The following is a 22,983-nucleotide window of genomic DNA, read 5'->3' as shown; positions in this document are numbered from 1 at the left end:
TTCTTTTTCTTTTTAATCATCAACTAGAAGTCTTTCTAGTTGAGGCTGAAAGCATTCAGTATTTAGGTCATTGCTTGTGGGAATTATCTGCATCTTTGAACAGTCAGTTATTTTTGTTTTACCTGTGTTTTTCCAGTCATTGGACCTTGTTGTCTTCATAAAATTTATTGCTATTATTTGCCTAAATGTACTGCATAAAACCAATCTGAATTATAGATCTGTAAATACAAGTACTTGATTTATTACTGTACTATCACCAGACGTACAGATTATACCCTAACATTTAAACAAAAGTAAACTGCTGGAATGGAAACTATTCTTGAAAACAACAAAAAATTTCAGTACCTACCCTCGATTTGGAATTGCCCATTCCCATTTCAATGTCCTTCTGTAGCCGTCTCCTCCTGCACTTAGAAAAGTTAATGATCCTCATGATGAAATAGAAAAATGATTTAGGGCTTGGTACAAGACTAAATGGTGGAGGTAATGTTTTTCCATCATCAAAATATGATAACCAAAGTTTTGAACGAGCAAACTTCCACTCCACATCACTGTCGTCCTGTTTTAAGGCACAAAAACAGATATATACTTCATTTATAGAAATGTAAAAACTTCCTCCAAAAGAAATAACTACCCTTTCTGTTTTTATATAAATATTATTTGTTTGCTATAAAGGCTGCAAAATAGTTGTGCAAAAATGTGACTATTCTATCAAGACTATTTTAAACAAATTTCAGCTGTCACTTTATGTCAACATCTCATTGTCAGTACTTAGTTCAAGCACGTGAACAATTTAAACAAATGCTATTTTTGCACCACGTGAAGGCTAACATATAAACTTGTTATTTAAAGTGGAAGTTTTTTTAAATTTAGTCGGTCACATGAACATGGTACTCAAAAAAGTGATGAAGTACTCACTGGCTTCCAAGCAGACATGGATTATAGCATTAGTATTCACAGCTTTTTACATAACCATGAGAAGTAACTGATTTATAAAGGAATACATGAAACAGAAGCTTCACTGTCATGAAGAAATCACATTATAAACTGACAAATTGTACTGAAAGGCTTAATTGGGTTAATTTCAAGGGCAAAAAGTTGCTTTAACATAAGTAGCTTTCTCCTGCTAAAGTCCCTGACACCCAAAAGTCAGTGAAGTATCATAACCAACTGTACACCATATCCTGTAACCTGCTGTGTGTGTGTGTGTGTTGGGGGTGTGTGCAGTTTGTAACTTGTGTTTGATTTATAAAAGCAGTTATCTTCCCCACTTTGAGTTTTCCCAAATTTTTAGCATTCAGTTCCAATAAACACCCTGATTATCTTCAATTTTCAAGATACTTGGTCACCCTTATGCAATTCAAATAAAATATCTCTCTTTAATCAGCAGTGCAGCCAAGAACACTGTGTGACATTCAAACATTCATTTGACCAAGCCATTTGCCAGATTTGGAGAAATCTGCATCAGTGTTTTCAGGGCATATGGCAAAGCACAGGAAACCTACAATCAAGTTCTAATAACGTACTTAAAGCAGAAAAAAACCCCAACACATTACAATCAAATCTTTTAAACACTGCAAAGTGCAACTCAGTCCTAAGTCCTGAAGATAAACACCTATATCATACTCCAAGTACAGATGCAAATAAATGTAATAAAGTGTGCACAGCAGTAGAGTAAGGACCAAAGTGTCTAACTCCTGCACAGTTAGCTAAAAAGCTCAACAAGTGGAACTGAAAGCCAGGTTTCCATTAAAGAACACATCAAAATACATTTAAACCATATCTGAGTGGTCCATCAAAGATTGAAGTGTGCTACATAAAGAAAACATGCAGCATGCACTCTAATGAAGCTAGGAATGTAGCCACGTCTAAGATCTTAAGCCCAGTAGCTTTGTTTTCTGTTTCACAGCAGTCTTCATTTGAACATAACTTTAGATTTTAAGATTTCTGGATGGATAGCGCCTCATCAGATGCATACATCTGCCTTAAGATGTAATACAGACTCTGTAAGATTTTGCAGAGATTTTCTGTTAGTTGTAGAACACGGTATTTTTTGTGATCTCCTTTACTGAGAATCAATACCTTGATCGTACTTCTGCACATCTAGGTGCAATCATTAAAATAATTCTTAATAACGTTGCCCTGTTTCAACATAGCACTACATCCAAACAGTTTTTAAACACATCCAGGGATGGTGACTCAACCTCCTCCCTGGGGAGCCTATTCCAGTGCTTAACAACCCTTTCTGTAAAGCAGTTTTTCCTGATATCCAACCTAAACTTGCTGTTGCACAACTTGAGGCCATTTCCCCTCATCCTGTCACCTGTCACCAGTGAGAAGAGACCAACCCCGCTCTCGCTGTAAGCGCCTTTCAGATATTGGAACTCAGGGACGTGATTTAGGGTAGTAAGAGTTAGGGCAGTATGGCTAGGTTGTGACTCAGTGATCTTTAAGATGTTTTCCAACCTGAGCAATTCTATGATTCTTTGATTCTATGACAGCAAAAGAGAACCATTTGAGAACAGAGTCCTACCTCGATTTCTTGATATGAACTGTTGATCATAGCAATCAGCATGTTGAGCAGAACTACCACCATCGTGACATTGTATATGCCATAGAGAACATATCCAATGTTCTCAATGAATTTATGATCATATTTCAGGACAACAGAGGTTACTTCAGACAAGCCAAATATTGACCAAAATAAGGTTTTGAAACTTTCTTCAACTCTGAGGAAGTGAGAGAACATAAATAAATAAATAAATAAATAAGGAAGCCATTATTACTAACTACACAAGCAAATACATAATCTGTGCTTACAGCAAGTGATAAAAAATCTCAAGCAATTTGTTCATGAATCAGCTTTGTAGAGAGATGATTAAAGCAAAGATATAAGGAAGTATTTTTCGTGGCATGCTCAGTTTCCCCACTGTGCTGCAACTATACATTGTAGATAACATAGGTGCAACACCAGTAAAGCATGCAAAAGAATGGTCCAGGAATTATAAAGCTATCATATTTTCAGGTTTCGAGATAAAGGATATTCTCATTATTTTCCGGTCTAATTCTGCAGGGGGCAGACCTTCCCTACTCTAACAGTGGGGCTAATGGGAAGAAAACTACTGCACTTCTTTTGACAGCTTCTGATTAAGTCTAATATGAGGAATGGTACATTCAAAAACAGGTAGCACAAAGTTCAGCAACAAAACTCAGAATCCAAACAGATTTTAATGGGATTTGTTCAAGACTGCTATTGAAATCAGTGGAAATCAGGCACTCAATAGGATGCAGGCACCTAAATACTCAAGGCTCTGGGTCCAGGACACAGTGCCTCTATACTCCTGTCTTGGTCAGGGCAACTCCTGTGCTGCCAAGGCTCTGGGACAGCTGCCAGACAGCTCTGCAGACCTTCAGGGAGTCTGAGAGCAGATTACTGTGACTCGGCATCACGAAACCTTCTGAATCGTGTTGGAAAATGACTGTTGTGCTTGGCCCACAGGTCAGATGTTTAACCCTTGCTTCTATCAGATAGGTCAGACAGATCTGCTGCTGGCATTGAAGGACAGACAACTGAGTTCGGCTTTCCATCGGTGTAATTTTGCTGCAGGTTGACTTGTCACACCATGGGGATGCAGCTCACTGCAATACACAGTCCACCTCCCTGAGAACTAGACTAACAAACGCAAGCTAAGAGACACAGATATTCATTAAAATGTTGACCCTCCCTTTAAAATGTGCCTTTTATTGTACTCTACAGAAGTTATTGGAAATAGTCACTAGAAAGCAAACTGACTGCTGTGTCCCAGGCAGCATAACAAAAATAAGCCAGTATGCATATATTGAGTTACCTGTTTTAACACTGCTAAATAATTTTATATAAAAATAATATATGAACGGGTATATTGTTTAGTAGAATCACATTGCTGTTAAAACAATTAACTATGCTAATAAGCATTCAAACATTAAGCATATTAGACATCTGATACAATGATATTTTTGTTACAATATTTCACAACTTACTTATCCAAAGAAAAGACAATGAGCTAAAGGAAAAGACATATTCAGTTTAAGAAAAAGTCACGGAATTGACCACAGAAAAATATGGAAGCGAGGTCACGTCTCCTACAGGAAGATGGAAGGAAAGGAAGACTTCTAAATTTCACCATCCTGTGCAACTACCTCCAGTTTGAAATGCCCTTAATAATTACCACTTCCTGCACTATTTTGTTTCAGGAAGTAAAATGAATAAAGAAAAGAAAAAATGGAAGCTTCAGAGATCATGGCAAACCATCACATTGTGTGAAAACAGGTTTAACTGCCATCGTTCTGTATTCATCCAACTAAAACAAAAGAAGTTAGCACATACACTGTAAGTCTGATCTGACAGAATCCAGTGCAGCTCATGAGTTGTTCAATAGAGAACTAAGAAAGAAATATGCCATCTACATAACCTGTAAGTCCCTTTCTTGAAAAACAGAAGTGTTGTTTGGAGACCTGTTACTGACACCTAGGCTCAATCTCTCAGTTTACCATATTAACTTGACAGAGCTCAGTTGAGGATTACAATTCTAGAAACAGCTTTAATGTAATTTAGGAGAAATCAGTAGTATTTCCTCGCCATCAGTTGTTCACAAGCCTGTTTGATTATCACAAAATACAGGTAAAATTATTTTATAGCGAAACAACAGTTTCCGATATACAAGTAGGAAAGAATTGGTTCTTTGTATTCCTTTTCTAAGGTTTTATCTTAACACTAGGAAGAGGGTATGTAGCTTGACAGACTGTTACCACAGTGGAAAACTGAGTTTCATAGCTGCTTTTTACTTAAACATAACTTCATACTTACGTTGTAAAGGCTGGGTTTAGCTTAGCTCCAAGATAGTAGGAATACAGTATGAACATTCCAATCATAAATGCAAGAAATACCATAATAAAAAGGACCATAAACTTGAAGATGTCTTTAACAGTCCTTCCAAGAGAAATCTGCAAGGGTCCAAAACTCTCATTCGCAGGCAGGATATACGCAATCCGAGAAAAGCTAAGAACAACAGCAATTGCATAAAGGCCTTCAGATATTATCTGAGGATCGGATGGAAGCCATTTATCTCTAGCTGGAAGATACAAAATAGAGGGGCAAACATGAAGTGTTACTCATTTATCACTGTGGTTAAAAATAAATCTTGATAAGACTTGCCATGAACATGTCTGAATTTAGTTAAAGCAAATATTTGGAGAGTCTATTCCTATTTCCTGCAAGTCACAAATGATGGATGTAAATTACCTTACTTTTTGCTAGAAGAAAAATTATACTTGGAAAAAAAAAAAAAAGGCATCATCTTCTACAATTTGTACTTCAGCCTGAACTACATTACAATAAGCAATTCTAAGTGCTTTTCTTAGCATGATTACAATATTAGCTATGTTAGTAAACACTATGCCAGAAATTTATCCATATTTTGTTACATTAATGAAAAGTGAACAGTGTTGGCTGATGAGTAATTACCACTTACTAACCACCAAAATTTTGCCATGCTAAAAATCTAGGATATAACCTAGTTCCTTCTGAGGTCATGGAGAATTTTGCCATTGACCTCAGTGGAAGGAGGACAATGATTTTTTACCCATCATATTCACAGAAACAATTGTTACGTATAGATTCATAATTTTTTAATTGCACTATTTTAGCACAACACTGCTATCTTAGTATTTGATATCAAAATACAAAGTATTTCTAAGTATGTATTTCCATATGTCCAAATTCAAATCAATTATATAGCACTTGAAGTAAACAAAGCCACTTCTACTACTGTACTATATAGGCATTCAAAAAGCATATACTAAAACATACTGTCAGGAGCAAATGCAGTCTTTAATAACATTGCAAACAGCCTCATCACATCTCTGGTTACAGTTTCTGCACTGCAACAACTATTTAGTACTTTCACTCTATTTGAACAGATTTCTGAGTCTGGCACCCTTCCTTTAGCATGAAATATTGACAGCTCTTCACACTACGAATGACGGTACTGAACAAGTGAAGTAAGCAAAAAAGAGATTCTCATCATAATTGTATCTGTTGCGCATAACATTGAGAGCAAAATATAGCTCACAAATGTTTAATATCATGACAGTGAAATTTAGCTCTGTATAAACAGTTACAACAAAAGGCAGTTAAATAGCATGCAGTTACTTGAACTTTTGTCCTTACTTAGGCCCACTGCTTGGTTTTAACATATTGGCAAACATTTGCCAAATTAGCATCGTAATGATTATAGCTAAGCGAATGAGAATGAAAAATACAGATGCAGAACTGACTAAATAACGCTATGAATACAAACACATGAAAATACTCATTTTAAGTCTTCAAATGCTACTGGCATCTTACCAGTTTCTTCATTATAAGATTTGTGTTGCAGAAAATTTAAACTCACCATAGGTAAAATATTCTATTTCTGGAGGAAGTGTGACCTCAGAGAGGTCACTCTCTTCAATGTAGTTGTCCACATACTGTTGTGCTTTTGTTGCCTGCAGGAATGCTAGAAGCCTCGCTGTGAAAGCAGCAATGAAAATGGACAACATCCCAAAATCCAAAACATTCCATAACTGCAAAATATATTCCCTGGGTCCTTCCAGCCACAGCTCTTTGCATTCTGACCACATCATACCTGCAACAAGAAATTTAAAACTATAGCAAAGTCAGCCAGAACACTTTCATTTAAATTCCATGATTTGCAGTGTCACAGGATTGTGATACACCTTGAGCAAGGCTGACTTGGTTTCAACAGGATTGATCAAACGGCAAGACAGAAATAAACACACAAGGACAGAGTTCAAACATCTCCATACAGGAAAGTAGAGAGTCATAACTTTGTTTTGAAAGCTTTATGGCCTAAGATGCTTTGTTTAAAAGAATAAAAAAGTTAAATGTGGAAAAAAAAAATCTCTCGTTTTGTTATCCCTGTTAGGGATGACAGCAAGGCACCACACCAGGTGCAATGATCTCCCTGCCCCAACAGAGACTGACAAAAAGAGAGTGCTTAAGCCAGGACATACAGGTGATTCAAAAGGCAATGTGAGGCACCTTTGTGTCCAGCCACAGTTACACTTTTCTCTTTTGCAGCCTGTAAAAGCTGAGAATGCTACGTTATTATGTGGCTACCTGATGTTTTCCTACATAAAGAATCTGACTGATGAAAAGTTAGAAGATGGCACTTTCTGCCACACAGTTTCTAACAGGCTGATATTTAATCAGGTTATGTGATGAATACTAAATAATGAGAACTGACTCATTAGTCCCTTGGTAGAAACAGTGATGCTACCAAATGCTACCTAAGCAGCAATGGTACATAAGCACTGATGTATTAGCACAGTAAGTCTGAGCAGTGAGAACTCCTGATCTTCTCATACATACAGCAACACAGTAGACTTCTTAATCCTACTTAAGTAAACCACTTCAAAGCAAAATTTCTATTGTGTTCTCTTCAGCAAGTCTGTGTTCCTGCTACAAACATCAGAATTACCAAACAGTGCAGCGAAGTCATTGCAAATCAATGGTTTTGCTCTGCACAAGAGGGGGCAGGCACAGAGATGCTTTCACTGGTTCTGATGTGTTGCTCTGCTGTGCAGGCTTACTGCAACAGCCAGAACAACGCAACAGCCGGAGTGAAGGTTTAGGACCTGGGCTTCTCTCCTTTCTTTTAAGTTCTTTCTTAACAACTGCAGATAAACAGTGACATACAGACAAAGGGGCAATATACCTACCAAGTACCCATACCATGATCAGCATTTCTGTCCAAGTGAACTGAGTAGTCTTCACCCTAAAGATCTGCTTAGGGTAATCAGTAACAGTGACATTCGGTAGCGTTGTTATACCTTCAAATCTATCAGAAGCATTGAACACCAGCAGGCCTAGGAAAATGATGAAGGATGCTGCATGTGCCACAAATTTCATAAATGGGCTTCGAAGAATTCTTCCAAGCTGCAGAGACAGAATGACAGCAGTCATATTTTTTTTGTTCAAAGTAACAAACTCTTATGTCGCAGAAGCACTGCGCTCAGTGCTCAGGACAGTCAAACGCTGCTATCAAAGGGTACTCTTCCCAATGCACTGAATTGTGATGGTTTGGCATTTCAGACAAAACTCTCCCAAAGGCAGTCACATGGGACGTGTTGCTCTGTTAGTGAACATTTATGCTACTCAACAAACTCTAGATGGCAATACTTATCGAGAAGCCCCAAGGAATTACGACTGTACAATGGCAGTCACAGAAAATACTCTCTAATGCCCACAGATTTGCCAATGAGGGGCTGGAGAACATATTTTCAGAGAAGAAAGTCCCAGATAAATAACCTGTAAATGTCTACTAAAACTAATGACTATTCCATCACAGTGGACTAAGAATGAAAATAACAGAAAAAAATGCTTTTTTCAAATAAATTAAGCTGATGCATTCAAAGTCTGCACCTGGCAGAAAGACAGAACAGCATATGTACAGGCAGTTTTTCCACAGCTCACGAGAGGAACAATTACCTCTAGAAGACCACACTGGAAAGAGCAATGAGCCTGTTGCTGTTACTCACTATTTGGAGACTGTAGGAGAAGAGGAGGCTCAGGGGAGACCTCATTGCTCTCTATAACTTCCTGAAGGGAGGTTGTAGTGAGCTGGGGGTCGGCCTCTTCTCTCGTGTCATTAGTGATAGGACCAGAGGGAATGGTTTCAAGCTACGGCAGGGGAGATTCAGGCTGGACATGAGGAAGTATTACTTTTCAGAAAGGGTGGTCAGGCACTGGAATGGACTGCCCAGGGAGGTGGTGGAGTCGCCGAGCCTGGGGGTGTTCAAGGAAAGGCTGGATGTTGTGTTGAGGGACATGGTTTAGTAGGAGCTATTGGGAATAGGTGAACGGTTGGACTGGATGATCTTTTAGGTCTTTTCCAACCTTGGTGATTCTATGATTCTATGACTGTACTGAGGTTCTCCAAAGGCCCTGTTTGGAGATCTCTGGGTAGGATTGCACAGTTGAGTTTAACTGTCCCTTTCAGACTACTTCTCTTTGGAAGGAAGGAGTTGTACCTTCAGAATATACTCCCTTCTGTGTTTCAGAATGCAAGGCTCGTTCCACCTCTACTCTATGTGTGGCAAGCTGGATGCCAGACAGACTTCTTCGACTTAGCTGCAGCACATCTCTTAATGTTAAAGGTCTTTCCCATCTCCCCCATGAGCAGAACATGCTGCTGCACACATAATGCCCCATCTTTGTTGATGTTAATATCCAGTTCTGATGTGATACATTATCACATACATTAACAAATATTATGCAGCATCCTAAAACCACATGTGAAGTGCTGCATTGTCAGCAGCGTTGTGTATTGTGTTAGAAGAAAAAGACTGAGTTCAGCAGATGGGGAACTGTAAGTAGCTTTCTTATTTCAAGGAATGGTTTTCCTGAAACCAGGGTCAACTACTGTGAACTAAGCACACGCTGTGAACTAAGACCAGCACACACTGAACTGCATTTGCTACCTGTGCAAACAATCCCAGGTTCCTTTCCTGTTCCTGACCTTTATAAAGCATTTTGAAATTACAATATCAAATAACTGATCTGAATGTACAGCACATTTATTTGACACGGGCACTGTGAAAAATGTCAGGCGTTTCTGGTACTGAGAACTAAAGCTCAAGGACAATTGTCACTTCTTCATATTAGACACTACCTAAAAAAATACTAATATATTTCTATAACATGGAGATGTGAGGAATATCTTCACTAAAGATAATCACAAAGTGATTTCAGAAAATAATTAGAATAATAATCATATTGTATCATGAAGGTTTATCTATTAATATTAATTAATTAATATATATTAATATAAATATTGAACCAAGAAGAAATACAGTTTCCCTTGAAATATGCAGGAGAGGGGCAGATTATTTTCCTTTTCGAGATAAGCTAAAAAAAGTATAAATGAGCTGAACACATTTCTCTCATTTAGCAGTCTCACTAAGGAAAGAAAACTAAAAGACCAACATTCTGCAAAAAAAAATTACGTTTTTTAAAAAATAACGTTAATGTAACTTGGAAAAATATTTTTCCTTCTGATTCAATAAGAGATATTAATGTACTTAATTTTCAAACACTTGACATGCAAAAGAATGTAAGGATTTCATTTTGATATCACCAAGAAAGCCACATTCTCCTATCATTTTCGAAGGTAAGTCTTTACATTTACAGGCTCTTATGAATATGCTCTAGCACATGGTTGAAAAACTGTTTAATTTGATTTCTATTATATGGTTCACCTGGCAAACAGACTAATAACAAATATTTTACTTAAGATTAAATTCTGCATGAATAAAATCAACAGATGTTCTGCTATTTGTTTATATGGAAGCAGCATCAGATCTTCAGTTGCTACCAAAGGAGACCAACTACAGAATCTTCTGGCCAACTGGGTGGAGATTAAAAAACAAAATGCACCATACTACCACAAATACGAGAATGTAATTACACAGCACAGATGGAATTTTGTGTTTTCTTTCTTTAAATTTCTGTAGATCATTCACCTCACACAGAAGGGCTTTTTTTTTTCTTTCTATAAACTTAACAGTATTTTCATGCTTCCTCACGTGGTCCTCTCTTTACAGCGTGAATGAAACAAGTAGCATAATTTGGCTCGAGACTACAGATAACTAAAAATATCATCAATTAGTTAAATTTGGAAGCAGCAGAATTAGAGGCACATTATTATGCTTGGAATGCCAGAAAAACAGTACCCAGAACAGTACAAGATCTGTAATTTTTAAAAGTCAGTACCCTGCTACATGGTGCAATCCAATAACCGATGGCTAGAAACGGAAGGCCCAACGCCACAACCAGCACAACCAGACACTTGATGGCTATGGTTTGCTCCCGCAGTCCTGAGAGATTTTCATACCAGATAGTCAGTAGCTGTTGCTGACAGTTTGGATGAGCCACAAACTGCAAAGAAAACAAGTAAAAATTTAACATTTTTAATGAGTGACATGACTGCTGCATAGATGATCAGCAAATCTTAAACGTTCGTGGTTAATGTAGACCTTAAAAACATGCCTTCTCCTTTCTTTTAAAAGAAATGTTAATGAAGAAGAAACTGCTGAGTTCACTAAAATAAGCACTTCGAGGACAGGGTTGCATAGGCTGAAAATATGTCTTGCCCCATTCTTAAAGCACTGTTGTATTTCCGTAGAATGAAGCCATCTGCTACATGGATAAAGACTGTACAGCCACTGCTGTTAGGATCATGTCATGTAACCAAGAGAGTGCAGAAGAAGCATAAGAGGTTGCAGGGGAGAATGCTGCAGCTCCCTATGCTCCCTTCTCATTATATTTACATTTCTGGTCAAGTCCATTTCCAAAGTACTGTCACACTCATCATTATTGCTATCACTGTAATTACCCCGTGTTCCACAAGACTGCTGCATTACAAGAGCACGTGGGGGCTTGGTTGAGCAGCAGGGTAAGGAACCTAGTAAATCACAGCCATTTGAAGCAATTGGATAACATGTTTCTCAAATGAATCAACAATTACTAGTAAATTGGAGTGAAGAATGTTAGCTGGTTTCACAAAAGGGTTTAGAAAATAATTCTGATAAATGCATGTTGGTTTAAGAGAGATTTGATTTGAGTTACTCACAGTTAAAAAAAATACTGTAAATGTTGTGTATCAATTTTATTAGGCTTTGTACTCTGCTGAGATCACAATGTACCGTATACACTGCTGTATGCCAGGTCTTGCCTGCAAAACTTTATTTATACTCCCAAAATCATTAATAAGAGCATACAGTAGTACAAGAGGGCAGACTTCTTCAAAAAAAACAAATTGAATCATTGGGAATGAAAACAGGGAACCTTAAATCTCTCAGGAGGAAGGATCTGAAGCTGTTGCATTAACTCTAAAGTGGGAAGTATCTTCATATTCTAATCCACTTTTCTTTAAAACAAAAATCCCTAAGTATTTTGATGTGCTATTTCTTAGCTAGTTAGATCACACACTGGCACAGTTTGTTGATATGATGGAATGGCCTACAGCAATAAATAAAAAAGGTCTCAAAAACCTTTCAGAAATTAGTGACAATTAAAATAATATTTTTATTCTCTCTAATAGGCTGTCACTTTTTGAGCTTGTGCACCATAAAAACTGCCAGGCTGGCTCAGAGGAAAAAGAAGCTCTTTATGTAAACTATGCATTCTGACATATGCCCCTGTCTCTTCTTTTATAGCATATATTTCATCCTCAAGTCAGGCCAAAGGACAAACATCTCAGCAGATAAACTCAGCAGATAAAGATAGGAAAGTAATCATTTCAAAATTACAAAGACTTTTTTAAAAAACAGGCTTAAACCTGTAGGGAAGACGAGAAGAATGGAACACATGCATCATATCTCCTATTGCCAGAGGGCTGCAAAAAAAAAAGGCAAAGGAGTTGTCAAGGAGCTCGCCCAAGGCTAGGAATCAGCCTGAGGGCCCCCTTACTTCTTACCCAAAGCAGTGCACTCCTTTATTTCTCTGGATCCATCAACATTCTGCAGCAATGCTAAGAGGGCATCAGTCCGTGCTGCAACTTTCCCCAGCCAAAGGGGGAGTTAGCAAGTGAAATGCCAATTGTTATGGCAAGTTCTTTGGCAATAAGTCTGAGGGCTCTTAAGATCTAAGTAATTTATTTAATTGCTGGTAATTGCACAATATGCACCACTTCCAATCCCTCACAGCAACTCATGGCATTTGTCTCATCCAGAAAACTCTGCAACTTATCCTTCTCTTTGGCATTGCTGAAATACTTGATTTTTTTTTTTTTTTTTTTAATGCATCTCCAGCCTATTCTGGTACTTTTCCTGTATATCCACCTGTTCCCAGAGTCATCTCCTAAGAAAACACACTATCTTTCACCTACCAATCACACCATCCTACAACTTCTTCCTTTCCTTCCATATTTCTCTTCTCTCAACCTACTTTCCATGCAGTCTCCAGCTTCTCATTACATATGCTGATTTCACAGTATTATCACACTTGTCTAACATATTAGGACACAGCCCAAACCCAAGCACACAAAGAGATGCACAAGGACCACATCCGATTACTAAGGAATTCCAAAATCTAATTTATCTGCTTTACAGCGCATAACTGACTACGGCTTTTCAGAGGCATTCAGTTCCATGACCATGAATCAAGTGATCAGCATGGAATTATTTTTCTGTATGACTACGAGTGATTTGAATGTTCTTTATTCCTAACATCCTAATGACTGAGTTCAGATCTGGCAGAAGCTGATCCTGGCGTAATCTGATTCACAAGCACACAACACAGAGAATTTTGAATCCTCTTTCATATCTATTAGAAACTTCAATATTTGAGAATTAAGTCATGTGATTTTACTCAAACCTTATTGATTTCACTTAGAAATTCCATTTTGATTCTCATTTCAGCAGAGCTGCAGAATTTGGCTCTTGTCAGCAACTTGTCAGCAAGTCCTCTCAAATTTTGCTGGCAGTCTGCAGACAGAGTTAAGATGCAATACTAAAAGCAATACGACAGCAACAATTCAGCAGAGAAAGCAAGAATACTTGTAATCACCTTTTCTGGGCTTGTGATCCCCTTAGACATTCACTTTGGGGCCTGCAGTTTTAGTCTGAACCTTATCTCAAAAATTAAGTTCTGTTTACAAGGATGGGCTGCCCTTTGATGCAGAGCCTAGGTATTAAGTGCAAGAGTTTCCTTAGTCATAGAAGCAAAATCTCCCTTTCCCAACAGTGAACTTCTGATTTGCTCACTTATCACGCGCTTTCTCCTGTCTCTCCTCTCCCCACAAAGGACATACGGGTCATTAATCAATTCACAGAATTGCTGCTCTGTTTTGCTGTATTATCATTCTTACAACAGCGTACTGACCTTAGCGTACCTGGTCTGGAAGCATAGCTAGAAATTCCAAAAGCTAAGAAATGTAAGCCACATCCTTGCCTGCTTCCTGAAGTTTTAGCATTCAGAGTAACCCTTGTGAAGTTCCCACATCTGATTCTGTTCTGAAGTCAGAATATCACAGCCATCTGCCACAGTTGGATAGAGCCAACCCCAGCATCAAAAGACCACCACAGCAGAGAAATGTTCTGGCTCAACCTCTGTCACGCCCTCTGCAATGGACACTTACACAGTACAGAACATGTATGTATATGGTAACAACTCTGCACCATCTGTTTATGTCCTCCCACCAAGATCATTAGTCTCATAGGTTCTGAACTGTATTTGTCAGGAACTGAAGCCAAAAGCTTGAGTTCATCTACAAATAACTAATCTCTCACAGAAGAAGAGAACAACTTTGCTACATGAAATTGTCTTTTTTGCACTGTTATTCTTAGCAGATCTGTGTGGTCCTTTGCTCAGAAATAAATTTCACTGATGACAACTCTTAGAAGAAAACCACAGTTCTCAGTAGGAAAGCAGAGCCGTGAGTTCTCAGCAAAAGTTTGCTGAGATTTTGAATTTTGAAATGCAAAAGCATAAAGAATCCATATGTTATTTAGATATGATTACATGTCCATATGCTTTGATTTTCCCCCATTCCATTCTTTTAATTAATTTCAAATATTTACTTCAAATTTTGGCAATTGATATGTATCTACCTGCTATAGAATAATTCTATATTGGAAACAGAAATTTGTTGTTTGAAATCTGTTTACCATTTCTGTCACTGCATTCTGGGGATATGATAAACATAAATATTTCCCAGATGTTCTAGCAGGTTGCTTACAATTCACTGTATATGGCAGATTGGCTCAACAGGTGGCCATGTAATAGAGTGTTATTTATTCTGAAAGACACCTGACTTCTTGGCAGAGATGATGAACCTGTAATGGCTATTAAGAACAGAAATGATGTGTCCATGTAAATAATACATAGGTGTTACAGTATTTCTTGAGTCTTATCACAGCAGGACACAATGATAACTACTTTCTGTGCTAGTGCTGTGGAAGAGAACAGCATGGCTATATAGCGAAAATTGCCACAGCAAATGGATATAATTATGTTGAATGTTTGATACTGAGCTTCATTTTTCAAGCGTAGCATTCATTCACAAAAGTAACTGTTCATTAAAAATACCTACAGGCACCAATAGAAAATACATTGCACTTTACAAACTACTGACAGATACAGGTGCATAAATGCAGAACCGAAAATAACAGATTAACTGCCTACAGACATATCCCCAACATTTTCAGGGCTGATTTTTAAAAATCTTATAGAAGGAACACGGGAAGTAAATCATTTAAGATTTCTCACTACAATACCACTTTTTATTATATCCACACAGTTGCAGATAAGCTGTTTATGTTACTGCCGTATTTTAGAATCAATGAAAGAACCATATATTTGATGGCAACTTAAATGTTCACTTTTCCTTTCAAAGTAGGAAAAAAACCACTTCTCTTTCAAAAAAAGATGTGTGTGTGCTCACTAGTAGAAAGCTGCCAGACTTTCAAAAATTTACTCTCCAGAATTTACTTTCCCTATTCAGTTATTTGAGGCAGAAAGCAGAGTAAGAGAAAAAATAAGGGATAAATCAGTCCATTGGTTTGCTGAAGCCAACTGTTCATAAAAACAATGCCTACTCAAAAGAGAAGGCTATCACAGGCTGGCAGGAAGGCACATCCTTTACTTTCACTAAGTGGAAATCTGGCTCCACCTTTTTTTTTTCTTTTTTTTTTTTTAATTTATTTAATCAAGAGAAAGATCTGAACAACCGTGTATAGTCTTGCTAGCATAACTGATTTATGTAATTAAAATCTCCTGCCAATTCTCAAAAGCGTAAAACAGATTAAACAGAACTTCTTCACTGCAGCTCCCTTCTGCCAGCTTCCACCTTGTGAGTGTTTCAATTACATGCACCATCTCATTAATGCACAACTGAGCATCAGTTCATAATACCCATGGCACAGTGAGATGACACTGTTCAGATTACATCACCCTTACTTACCTTTTTGACTTCATACTTAATGGCCAGTTTCACACGGCTCAGTGATGCTCTGTGTCTCTGCGTTTCAACTGGCTCTGAATTCAAATCCCCATTGAGGATGGCCTCCACTTCTTCTGAGTCTCGGCAGAGATCAAGAACTCCAACCACAAAATCTTTGCATTGCATAGACAGCTTACGATAGTCATTCTGAAACAGAAGGGTTAGAGAAAATGACATGTGAGGAACAGGCTTAAGAGTTAACAATACAGGAAAAAAAGAACATGCAACTTCGGGCTGTCTCCCTATAAGCAAGATTATGCATATTTTTCAAGCACGACCTTTAATCTTCTTGGTTGTTTGCATCTGTCAATATTGCAAAGACTTCAATTTATCTCCTGTCTCTACTGACAAAACATTTGTGGCTACACTTCAAAAATTTCAAAAATTTTAGCTAACCATCAAGCACTTAAATCTGAGTCTTTGTTCACACTTCTGTTTATGCTTCTATGTCTTCCATCACCTCTGCGCTGTTACCTGCAAACTCATATCTGCTATTTACCTTGGTCTGTCATCAATGGAATGTCTTCATTCATCTGTCCATGACCTCTCAGACAGATCTCTATGACTTTATCTGAGATGCAGCCTTCAATTTCCCCACAACAAGCTATAGGTGGAAGAGGAAGTTTGACTGCATCTGCTTGTCTTACCTTGTTGCATCAAGTGTTCCAGTGTCCAACTCCATTTCTGTAGCCTCCTTTTTCATTTATTCTATAGCTCTTCTCAATGTTCTCTCCCCTGCCCCAGCCATCAAAATGCCAGTCTGAGTCCTCTGTCTCTGTTTTTCCTACATTCCCTGTTCCTCAGTGAACTGTTCATTTTCATACATTATCTTTTTAAAATAATTTTCTGGGTATTAAAATTTTTCCTTTGTGGCTCTCACTTTCTCAAAAATGTTTCTCTACTGCTCTACTTCCCTGTCTTTATCATCTCTTCATTTCCTTTTTTTTTTTGCCTGTAAAACTTACCTTCCTCACCTTTGCCTAAGTATATTACTTTTCCCTGCTTTTACTGCTAGTTTTGTTGTTTTTTCATTTAGCATCTACAAAATGGGATAGAGGTACAAATACACACTCAGAAGTATCCAATTATCTTGGGGAAAGATGGGAAAAGAGGACAACTGTGGGAATCAGCTAACAATCCCATAGGTCAGATTCAGATAAGAATCCAAACGAAACACGGCTGGAGACAAGCAAATTATCAGACTAACAGCAGACTAATTATCAGATACAGCATAATGTTAGTTCAATGGGAATAAGACTGACAATCAACTTTTTCTTTAACACTTGGAAGTTGCTGTTGCCAATTCACATGACATCAGTTTCACTATTCAGCTAAAATAAACAATGTTCATTTTCACCTGAATTTGCAGTCATTCATAAATTTACACAAGAAAAATAACTCCCTGTTTTAGTATTATGTTTATCTATCCTAGGCAAAGTTTAGTTTAGATGGCTTGATATTATTCAAGTGTTTTATGAAATATCACAACCCAAATTTAGTCCCCACATGGATGAGTGTACTGTCCATTCGCAGGAAATCACCTTCACTTAAAATGCTCCTTCTCGTTCCTTTGCTAACTGCAAAGAAACATCAGGAGAAGTAGTGTGCTTCTGAGAGTGAGGGAATAACACCATTTACACAGAAGTACACCTGTTTTCTCTGTGAGCAGCCCCGCTAGTTGCTGAAGGACAGACTGCTTTGCAGGGACAACTTGCCCACTATGAGGAGTTACCTGAATTTCTACTGAGAAGTTAACAGTGCTGCAACATCTCTTCATAGGTGGATAGACCACTTTCCTATAACAGCTATGCTTATTGCTAAGCAACACTGGATATATGATGGATTAAGCTTAATTCTGTAAAGCCAAGGATTAAATATAGTCTGTATTGCTTATGGATGCTGTTTTTGAGAAGTGAAGAACAGTCTGTGCATTGCTAATATCTGATTCAGGTTTTGAATCTTAGGCTGGGAGAGCACATCAGATTTCCATCTCCGGGTCCTTACTTACATATTAGTAAAATCAAATTTCTCTCAGGATATTTGATTGCTTGATAGAATTAAACAGCCAAATGCTACCCGTACTGTAATCACGGGATCCAATTCTCTAGCAATCTTCTGTCTCTAGGGCATTGCATGAGTAGCAGAAACCAGATCCATGGTCTCAGTCACCCACACACGTCTTTGCTTTCTTGAGAAGACACTGAGAGCAAATAAAGCCACCAGATCACTCATCTCTTCCCTGCCCTAAGAAATGCCATCAGAACTCTGTCTGATACATCCAACTCCACATAGAAAAACCCTGCTACATCCTGCACACGCTGCCAATTTAATAAGGTGAAGCTATTTTTCAGGGGAATGCCAAACAAAGAATGAGGCACCAACAGACCTGATTACACAGTGGGGCTCTCAGCCTGTTTCTCATGATAACACAGGCACTCTGCCGCCCTGATCAAAGTGCCTCTTCAATTAATTCACAGCCTGACTCAGCCGGTTTTCCTTGCTATACCATCTTAAACCATCTCTTTCAAAAGCCCCTAATGGCTGCATAGGCATCTTTATCCCGTCGAAAACATCAGCCCACGGACAGTTGACACCAGAAGGTAACAGACAAATGATGAGGACTGGGACTGCAGTGCCTCTCCAGTAGTCCCATCACACATTGGCTGCTATATCTCAGCCTGTCCAAGTCTGCCTATTCTTAGCAAGAAGTGAATATTAGAGGCTATCTCATGAGCTTATGCAGGATTATGGACAAAGAAAACAGCCATCTGTGTGTAAAGAATGAAGTTTATGAATGAAAATATTACAATGATTTAATCAATAACATCTAACTATTCTGAAGAAATCTTATAACAAGCAATTACATATAGTTAGGCAAAACATATGAATCTGTTTCCTATTACACAGGAGCTGCATTTCCATAAGCTCCACAATTCATGACTATACTCACCGGCATCACTACTTCAAAGGCATTGCACACAATCACACATGCATTAAGTATTAAATGGCTGCTTTGAGATCAAATATAGCTAGACAGTTTGCATACAGAACTGTAGGAACTGTATATGCAAATCAAGCAGATAATTGCACTAACAATCATGGATCTGAGCTCTGTTGTTTAAAAGCTGGACCTAAACGTAGCTCAAGCTTGAATGCTCTTTGTTAGTTCAGCTGAGATAACACTATGTAAATTTACTTGGATCAGCGACAAATGCTGCTTTTAGATGCACGTCCATGCCTTCCACTGCTTTCAGTAGGAGTTTTAGCAAAGCTGAGAATGGGGATTTATCCTATATAAAGCAAGACAAGGACCTTTTGGATACTTGCTCCAATGGACCAAATTCTGATGTGACATGAGCTTCTGCAATTCTCGCTCACACGGTTCTCTCACACGAAACTCTATTCAGCTGAGAGGGGGGACACACGCCATTCATGTTCCCTTGTCCTGTTTCTCTCTCTGGTCACTCCAAAGAGAAGTTCCACCAGCTGTTCTATCCACTAGAAACTCTCCCATCACTGCGCAGTGACATTTTCAGAGGTCTCAAGGAAGATGGTAAGTAACAATTAACTTCAATAACTCATGGCAGCTGCAGTGGCCAGATTTGCTAAAAACAGAGTAAGAACACACAAAAATTGGGAATATTTGTATTGCAAAGTGATTTGTAGTGCTGCTGGGATTAGAAAATGCAATTGTCAAACTGTAGTAATGAATACTTCTTTACGTTAGAGAAGATACAGTTCCAGACTGAGCTTCTCTAGCCAGGCCATCAGACGCAACACAGCACATCCTGCAGTCTCCAGCCACTTAGAGATTACAGTAGAGTGGGCCTTGTCCTATCTAAAAGAAAATAATCAAACCAGCAGTTTTAATAAACCTTAAAAACATTCCCTAAACGAGCACGTTCATTATAAAGTTACTTATGAACTTCTACATCAGCAGAGTGATGTAGAATCCTAGTCTTGCATCTTAAACACAGAAATTCATGCTCATTTCTTTCTAATCATCTCTATCACACATAAAACAATCTAAGAATCTAATTTAAGAATCTAATCAGCTCCTTTCGTAGACCAATATTTAATGTGAAAGCAGTAGGTAAAGCAGAACAAAGGGTGGGTTTTTTAGGCTTTGGTAGCAGCCTTGACTTGGACAAAACAAACCAAAATTCATGACTCAATCTGACATCCTGCTGTCAACTCCTTTAATGAGGATTAGAATTACAAAAGAAAAGAAACACTGCAGTTCCTGCCCTGGCCAAAGGGGTGATATGCTGCACTAAAATAGTACCTTGCTGCTTTGACTGCCAAGCACCGATCACCTCTGATGTTCCTTTTGCCAGTTCCCAGATCTAAAGAGGAGCCACCTGCAGATACACACAAGCCAACCAGGCTTTACTAGGATTAGAAAATGCAAGAATAAATCATGAATCTAATGGGAGGATGATAGAAATTAATAAGAAAAAAAAAAAAAAGAAAGATAGATTAGAGAATAACAAAATATATATATATATATATATAAGAGCAATTAAGAAAAGAGGTGAAAAGAAGGAAATCTGAAGAGGTAAATGAATAACTGAAAAGGAGATGAGCAGAAGCAAAGAACAAAAGGGAGTAACACGATCAAGAAGAACTACAGTGAAATAGGTGAAGAATAGCAAAGGAAGCAACTGGAGCTTGGAAAATGGATTTCACAAGAGAGTAAGAGAATGAGTACAGTGGCCTTCAGGGTTCTAGTTTCCCCTACTTCTCTTTTTATTTACTCATTTTCAGTAAGTTTCCTTTGTCTATGTCTTGCATCTTCCTAGCAAAATGTGAGTTCATTCGTTTCTTCGAATTCTGTCTTGTTAGTTCTGAGGAAAAAATAGAATAGTTTTTTAATTACACTAGAGAACTTAATGCGGAGCTGACTGTCATGAATGAATATCCTAAGTTATTTTTCCACACCTTCAATGCTTTTGTGCAAACTCTGGTTAGTGAATTTGTTAGTGTAAATGCTAAGAGATAGGGGCAGACTGGACTTTGCATATGCAGAAGATGTAAAGTTCAGTTCAGCAAGCATATACTCAGAAGCTTTGTCCTCAGGCATTTTAATGCAGCTTCACCCCACATTCATTCTCTGTGGGAAATACCTAGAGAGGTATTTCCTGCTCTGCACCTAAGAAGTGCATTGCTGTAAGCATGCAGAGGAAATGCTATGGGCCTTAACGTCCCATAGGTTTTACAAATAAATAATTAATATCATTAAAAATCCTTTTAAGCAGATCTCACAACTAACTTCCATCAGCCACAAAAGCACTTTCTCCTAAACCTACCTCCATGTGAGGCTGTCAGTGCAGCATCTTGTGTAACATTCATGCTGCCAGCAGTCCAAGACACCCATGCACAGCCCCACTGGAGCACACAGCCTTGCTGTCAGCTGTCCCTTTCTGGAACCTCAGTTTGACAGTGATGCTAAAAAATTCCTCGCCTCATTTTCCTCCTTCCTCCTTTCCTATTTCCTCTCCCCCCAAGAAAGGCAACCAACAAAAGATGTCAGAGAAAAAGACGCGCCTCTGCTACCCAGCCTGAAAGAAAAGAATGAATGCTTGGACTCTCACAAGAAAGAATGAAAAGGGAGCAATGTGAGGTTAATGAGGAAAACCTCACTGGAATATTGTGGTTTTGATGAGAAGATGGAATTTCCGGGCTAGACAAGAGCCAACATCAGTTCCTACAGCAGGATCCAAAACTGAATTATCACGTACACCTATGAAGGCTAGTTATCATGTAAATACTACTTACAAACAGAGAAAATTGTGCATGTAGTGGATTTCTTGGGTTCTTATGCATCCCAAAAATGCCAACAGAGGCTGAACAGTTCAGGAAAAAAACAATACAAAACAAAACAAAAAATTACTGAAGACCAGAATACCTTTATTGTATGACAACTTAACGTTTGGAAAGTTAATTCTTTAAGTTTTACTTTGAAATAAGTCCAACCCAAACATGCATCTTCACCACCTCCAAAAGGTTGAGCTATTTGTTAGACTGAAGTTGTGTTTATGATATTAGGGCCTGAGACATGGGAGCTTACCAGAATTTTGTAACTACTGAGACTCTTCTGTTCAGTTCTAATAATCTACATCATCCCCATTAAATAAATAACTAAATACATAAATACATAAATAAATACATAAATAAATACATAAATAAATACATAAATAAATAGAGGCTTTCCATAATTTACCTTTTGAGGCCATTGTGGGCTTTACAAGTTGCATGACGCTTAAATTTAGGCCCTGAATCCAACAGTGTTCCTGTGCACAGTTTTAATAACACATGTTGCAAGCATTATCAATAAGATAGATAGACAGAGGCTGCATCCTTGACCACCAAAGCATTACTCAGAAAATTCACATATCTCCATCTTAGGTGCATGATTCTGGGACACTCTGTGGCTCTTCAGAAGTTGGCCTTGTTGAAAAGAAATCAATACTAAACCAGACTGAGCTGCACACACCAGAAATATAACCCTCTGTAATGATCTCTAAATGAGGCATGTAACTATGATTGATTCACTGTGGGAAGCACAGAAGCCAACAAGTTCAACACATCCGATGAAAATCTCAAATTCCTCAATTTTATGTTCACTAAGAGGTTCCTCAGCAGAGGATAAGAAAAATCTGACATTTTTTCTACATTGAATAAATACATTTCAGTAAATTCTCAATCCATTTGCAAAATTGCACAGTATGAGAAGGTTCCTTTAGCAAAGGAGGGAGAGAAAAGGTTTAAGCTGACTTTTGTACTTTATTAGTGAGCGATATAATACTTGAATCTTCCTCAGTGCAGCAGCTTTCTTTTTAAATTGTATTTTAACCCACTTAGCTATATCTGGAATCATTTGTTCTCCTGTGATAAAGTTCACTTTTTGCATTTCTGCCTATTCTCCTGCAAGTTGTTG

General features: G+C 38.0%; 1 protein-coding gene across 3 annotated transcripts in view; it reads right to left on the bottom strand.

Annotated features, from left to right (window-relative positions):
* The window catches only part of TRPC3 (transient receptor potential cation channel subfamily C member 3), a 39,791-nt gene that overhangs the window by 6,927 nt on the left and 9,881 nt on the right, over positions 1–22,983 (bottom strand). For 2 of the 3 annotated variants that reach the window (XR_006179104.1, XM_042872152.1), the window contains exons 3-9: positions 16,005–16,190; positions 10,814–10,978; positions 7,762–7,978; positions 6,432–6,665; positions 4,847–5,111; positions 2,534–2,729; positions 350–559 (exon numbers count right to left, since the gene is read on the bottom strand). Coding sequence is in view for 2 of the 3 variants with exons in the window: in XM_042872152.1 (XP_042728086.1) it covers positions 350–559; positions 2,534–2,729; positions 4,847–5,111; positions 6,432–6,665; positions 7,762–7,978; positions 10,814–10,978; positions 16,005–16,190 (1,473 nt within the window). In the remaining variant the exon portion in view is untranslated. The remainder of the gene's footprint in view (positions 1–349; positions 560–2,533; positions 2,730–4,846; positions 5,112–6,431; positions 6,666–7,761; positions 7,979–10,813; positions 10,979–16,004; positions 16,191–22,983) is intronic. The other variant, XM_042872154.1, reaches the window with a different exon arrangement.

The sequence above is a fragment of the Lagopus leucura genome, unplaced genomic scaffold, assembly GCF_019238085.1.
Source record: "Lagopus leucura isolate 7727_CA_CO unplaced genomic scaffold, USGS_WTPT01 Super-Scaffold_100004, whole genome shotgun sequence".
Lineage (NCBI taxonomy): Eukaryota > Metazoa > Chordata > Aves > Galliformes > Phasianidae > Lagopus > Lagopus leucura.
Note: the sequence above shows the minus strand (reverse complement) of the source record. Positions and strands in the feature narration are given on the sequence as shown.